The 6,398-nt window shown below is 41.9% G+C and overlaps 1 protein-coding gene across 1 annotated transcript; it reads left to right on the top strand.

The window, feature by feature from the left end:
- The first annotated feature begins 4,096 nt into the window (after positions 1–4,096).
- LOC110918846 lies at positions 4,097–5,908 on the top strand. The gene is made up of 3 exons (XM_022163126.1): positions 4,097–4,153; positions 4,252–5,506; positions 5,895–5,908. Exons 1-3 carry the CDS (start codon positions 4,097–4,099, stop codon positions 5,906–5,908), a joined length of 1,326 nt encoding a protein of 441 aa, XP_022018818.1.
- Positions 5,909–6,398: the final 490 nt, after the last annotated feature.

Below are 6,398 nucleotides of genomic sequence, written 5' to 3'. Positions count from 1 at the left end.
TTTAGTCCCTGAATGAGCATAAAGTTTATTTTAGCACACCGAACCCCTCAAAGCCTATTTCTAAGCTATGTAAAGGATATTTAAGGTGTGTTTAACTCATGATCATGTTCTGGAATGTACGTTACAGTTCAAATCGGCATACTTTCGTAGTTTGTCAATTTTAGTCCCTGTAAGCGAATAGACTTGATTTTGCCATACCAAAGCCTTCAAAACTTATTTCTAAGTTATGCAAAGGTTATTTAAGGTATGCTAAGCATAAATTGATGTTCTGGAGTATTTGTCACGTTTACCTGATTACGTTTACGCACCAGTTTGCGTATAATTCTCCAGAAAGCGATATAGAGTTTGAAACCGAATAAAAATCAAAACATGAAAAACATCAAACATAAATAAACAAACATTGGGATCAAATAACTTTATTTCATTGATAACTGAACTGTTTACAATGATTACAAGCACAGATGTCACAGTCTCCCCTACTTGTGGAAATTTCGTCCCGAAATTTGTTTAGAGGAAACTCGTGGGAAAAGATGTGGATACTTCGCTTTCATTTGATCTTCTCGTTCCCAAGTAAACTCAGGTCCACGTTTAGATTCCCAGCGAACTTTAACCAACGGAATGCGCTTGCGTTTAAGCCATTTGACTTCACGATCCATAATTTCCACAGGTTTCTCAACAAAATGCAGTGTTTTGTCAACACGAATTTCGTCAAGTGGTATGTGGAGGTTCTCATGAGCTAGACACGTTTTGAGATTGGATACGTGGAAAGTTGGATGAACATTTCCAAGCTCTGGAGGTAATTCGAGTCTGTAGGCTACCTTACCGATTCTTTCGACGATCTTGAATGGTCCAACGTATCTAGGTGCAAGTTTTCCTTTCTTTCCAAATCTGATCACACCTTTCCAAGGTGAGACCTTAAGTAATACACGATCACCGACTTGAAATTCCAAGGGCTTGCGTCGTCGGTCCGCGTAACTCTTTTGACGGCTTCGAGCTGTCTGTAGGTTATCACGAACTTTCTTAATCTTGTCAGTTGTCTTTAGAATGAGGTCAGGTCCAGTAAGCTGAGCCTCACCTATCTCACTCCAGCAGACTGGTGAATGACATTTTCGACCATAGAGCGCCTCGAAAGGAGCCATGTTGATGCTGGAGTGATAACTATTGTTGTAGGAGAATTCAATCAATGGAAGATGTGAATCCCAACTACCACCAAAATCGATCACACAAGCTCTAAACATATCCTCCAAAGTCTGGATTGTTCTTTCAGTTTGACCATCTGTTTGTGGATGATAAGCTGTGCTCAGATTTAGTTGGGTCCCCATAGCAGATTGCATGGTTCTCCAAAAACGAGAAGAGAAGCGAGCATCTCTATCAGAAATAATGTTTAAAGGAACACCATGTCGAGATACGATTTCATCCACGTAGATTTAGCCAGTCTTTCAGCAGAAAAATCCTCACGGATTGGCAAGAAATGCGCTGATTTAGTAAGACGATCAACAACTACCCAGATGGCATCATGACCCTTCTTTGTGCACGGAAGTTTGGTAATGAGATCCATAGCAATGTTTTCCCATTTCCAAACTGGAATCTCTGGTTGCTCCAAAAGACCATAAGGATGTTGGTGTTCAGCCTTAACCTTGAGACAAGTAAGGCATTTTGAAACGTACAAGGCAATGTCTTTCTTCATACCCGGCCACCAATACTGAGCACGAAGATCCTTATACATCTTATCTGAGCCAGGATGAATAGAATAACGAGACTTATGGGCTTCATCCATAAGCAAAGAGCGAAGGTCATCAAGGCTTGGGACCCACAAACGGTCCATGAAATAATACGATCCATCTTCCTTCAAAACAAGATCAGTCTTAATGTGACAGGGTAATTCCTTACCCATCAAGTCTTGTGAAACACAAGCCTGTTGAGCCTGAGAAATGCGTGCTTGGATATCAGATCGAGCTTGAATAGCAGATTGAACACGAGCACAATGTAGCTTAGTACGTTCCTTACGACTTAATGCGTCAGCCACAACATTCGCTTTACCTAGGTGGTAGCGAATTTCGCAATCATAGTCGTTTAGGAGTTCGACCCAACGTCTTTGCCTCATGTTGAGTTCCTTCTGATTGAAAATATGCTGAAGACTTTTGTGGTCAGTGAAAACCACGCATTTTGTACCGTACAAATAGTGTCTCCAGATTTTGAGAGCGAAGACAACTGCACCCAACTCAAGATCATGAGTGGTGTAGTTTCTCTCATGTACCTTCAGTTGTCTAGATGCGTAGGCTATGACTTTGTTCCTTTGCATTAGAACACAGCCAAGACCCAATTTCGATGCATCACAATAAACGACAAAATCATCATTACCCTCAGGCAAAGTCAGAATAGGCGCATCACATAGCTTCTGTTTCAAGGTCTGAAACGCTTCTTCTTGCTTAGAACCCCATTCAAAGGGTTTGTTCTTCTGAGTTAGAGCAGTTAGAGGAACTGCAATCTTCGAGAAGTTCTTAATGAAGCGGCGGTAATAACACGCAAGACCAAGAAAAGAACGAACCTCAGTAGGAGTAGTAGGCGTATCCCAATCCTTAATCGCACTGATCTTGGAGGGATCTACATGAATACCTTGTTCGTCGACAATATGCCCCAAAAATTGAACTTCCTTAAGCCAAAATTCGCACTTGGAGAATTTGGCAAAAAGTTGCTCTTTCTTCAGGCATTCCAGAGTAAGACGAAGATGTTGCTCATGATCAGCCCGTGTCTTAGAATAAATCAAGATGTCATCAATGAAAACAATGATGAACTTATCCAAATAAGGCTTGCAGACCCTATTCATCAAGTCCATGAAAACAGCAGGAGCATTGGTCAAACCGAATGGCATGACTGTGAACTCATAATGCCCATATCGAGTGCGGAATGCTGTCTTGGGAATATCCTCTTCATGCACACGAAGTTGATGATACCCAGAACGAAGATCAATCTTCGAGAAGCAAGTAGCACCCTGTAACTGGTCAAAGAGATCATCAATGCGAGGTAGGGGATATCGATTCTTGATGGTAAGCTTATTCAGCTCACGATAATCGATACACATTCTGAAGGATCCATCCTTCTTATTGACAAAAAGAACGGGAGCACCCCAAGGTGAAAAGCTAGGACGGATAAAACCTTTGTCAGAAAGCTCCTGAAGCTGCTTAGACAACTCTTGCATCTCAGATGGTGCAAGACGATATGGAGCCCTGGCAATGGGATTTGCACCAGGTACAAGATCAATACGGAACTCGACTTGGCGTGCTGGAGGCAAACCAGGTAACTCTTCAGGAAACAGCTCCGGATAATCCCGAACGACAGGAATATCTTGAATAGACTTACCTTCATCTTTATCTGCTGTAACATGTGCCAAGAAGGCCACATAGTTCTTTCACAGATACTTCCGAGCTTGAAAACAAGACATAAGCTTGAGGCTACTAGTGTGACAACCCATAATCTCGTGGTATCACCTTTATAAATCAATTCGTATACTTATCTTATTTACGTAAATGCATGAACATGTATGAAGAATTAATTATACGTACCTAATTAATTTTATACAAACGAATACTAGAAGCCAAATCCTTAATGTGTCGAACCGACTCGAACCGTTTGAACCAAAGTACATGTCTCGCTTGTTGACTAGACCCATTCGTATAACCCGAAACTTATGAGTCCCGAACCAGAGCATGATCATTATATGTTTATTATTAGTTGGTTTATTATATACATTTTATTAGTTGAAAATAAATATAATATATTAATAAACATGAATAACTGTTTTGTAATTGTTTTCGTATCCAAGTGGGGGACAAAGACAGATTACATTAATTTCTTTGTCTGTTACTTGTTCCATTGTTCGAGGTTGTTCCTAAAGGCTGCTGGGGTTCCTTTTAGTCACGGGCACTTTGTGTTTTACGAGGTTTCGGCTGATTCTTTGTTCCATTGTCCGAGGTGACTATTACGGCTGCTAGGGTTTCTTTTGTCAACCGTTTTTGTCTTATTCAAGCCGGCACACATATCATACTTTAATCAGTCTACGCTACATTTGTTTAGTGTGTACGAATTTAGTTTCGGGATGGATGATCTAACCGGCTCGGGTGGTAAGAAACAGGATATTCAAGCGACACCGAGGGCAACGTTTGAAGAAATTGCAGCAAGGTTTAAAATCATTGACGATCTTCGGCTCAAACTGAACCTCGTAATGTTAACATAATTGATGAATTGGTTAAGAATTCAGATCCAATTGAAGCTGAAAATCTACGGTCAGCAACTAGGGTTTCTGATTGGGAAGGGATTAAACAAGCTACCAAGAGATATGCGCAAAGATTGGATGCTGCTGCTCTGGCAGGTCATGGGAATTTGCAACCTTCAGCGACGACGGAACCATTATCATTTGCAAATGCAGTAAAAAACTTGAATGAGAAGGTGACGGTGAACTTTAGGGAGTTGGAGTCTTCTGAGGTTGTTGATGGAGCTGATGTTGTTATTCCGTTGGCTTCGGTTAAGCAAGTCACGGACAGGTATGCAAACACTCTCTATGGGTATTTCTTGGGTAAACGGCTAGCGTTTCCGGTGGTGGATTACTTTGCTAAGAACAACTGGGTTAAGTATGGTCTGGCTAGATTGATGATGAATGCGAATGGCTTCTTTTTCTTTAAGTTTAAAACTAAGGAAGGGATGGATAAAATGTTAGAGGATGGGCCATGGATGATAAGAAATGTTCCGATTATCTTGAAGATGTGGTCGCCCTCTATCAAACTAGAAAAAGAGGATATTAAAGCTATTCCGGTGTGGGTAAAGATGCACGATGTGCCGCTAACAGCTTATACCGAGGATGGTCTTAGTTTGATTGCATCAAAGTTAGGGGTGCCTAAGATGTTGGATACGTATACTACTACGATGTGTGTTGAATCTTGGGGTAGAAGTAGTTACGCTAGAGCTCTTATTGAAGTGCAGGCGGGGGCTGAATTAAAAAGGAGTGTCACTGTTGCCATTCCATCTTTAGATGGTAATGGTTATTCTAAGGTAGAAGTCAAAATTGAATATGATTGGGAGCCTTTAAGGTGTCCGTCTTGCTGTGTTTTTGGTCATGATGATAGTTCGTGCCCAAAGAACCCTCAGGTTGTTCCGAATGGGGATTATGGAAAAAAGGGTGATGATTTTCAGGTTGTGGGTGCTAAAAAGAAGAAAGCTACTACTCAAGGGCTTCATATAAAAAATCAAAAACCTAAAGTAGTCTATCGTCCAGTTGCCAAACCTAAACCGAATTCGGCTGTAAAAAATTCGTACCAGGTTTCAACGTCGAACCCTTTTGATAGTCTTAAAGATGACGATGGTAATGGTACCATGGTGGGGCGAGTGGCTGGTAATCAGGGAGGTACCAACGTGGGTCGGGTTGAGAAGAAACCTTCGAGGGACGGGCAGGAATCGGATGAGGAGGAGGTCGAAGAAATCTACAACGAAACTAGTGCATTCATGACATCGGGTACTCATCCTTTCTCTTCAAAAGCAGGGGCAAGCACCTCATCTTCCAAGTTCTCGAATGGATAGATTGTCTGCGTTTCGTCTGAAGGGGCTGCGGTTTTGTGGCCACTTTATTTTTGATGATGGTGGTTGAGATTATGTGTTTGTGGTTTGCTTTGTTTGTCTACTAAATGTCGAGTCTCGATGTATAGTAGACTAGGTTATGGGGTATTATAGGTCTTTGGTTTTGTTTTGTTTTACATATATGGGGCATGTCCTGTATATGAACTAGTGTGGAACACATCCTCACTACTTGTACTTAATTGCGGTTGCATTTTAATAGAATCACCGGGGTAACCCTTTACCCAAAAAAACAACTATATCACAATCATATAAATTTCAATTTCTAGGTGATCGAAAATAGCCGTTTACGGCAATAGTTCCAAGCCCAAACCACCCAGCCCAAACCCCACTCATGTTCTCGGTTCATTAAAAACCCAAACTGCCCACCCATGTTCCCTCTATATGCATTGTATGTAAATAATACAAAACACACTAATTCATCACAAACCCTACTTCCTCCCACTTGACTTGCGAATGGCAGATGACCCCCCCCTGTTCGAACAACCACACACCGGCAACCAACGTCGTTTTCCGGTGACCCGAGAAGCAGACTAACGATGGCAGCAAAGGAGGAGCTGTCAAAACAGCAACCGGAGCCGAGGTGCGGATGTTGATGCACTCCGGTGGGAGGACGACAAGATGGTGGCGCCGATGGCTGTGACGGCGACTGAAGTGATGGCACCGGCGATGACGCCATTCAATTCCGGCAGATTGACAGAAACAGTGACAGCAGCAAACACCTGTTCATCGCTCGGTCAGTTTGTACCTATATTTATTTGTTTTAGTTCTCT

This window comes from Helianthus annuus, chromosome 14 (genome assembly GCF_002127325.2).
Source record: "Helianthus annuus cultivar XRQ/B chromosome 14, HanXRQr2.0-SUNRISE, whole genome shotgun sequence".
NCBI lineage: Eukaryota > Viridiplantae > Streptophyta > Magnoliopsida > Asterales > Asteraceae > Helianthus > Helianthus annuus.
This window is presented reverse-complemented; position numbering and strand designations above follow the sequence as displayed.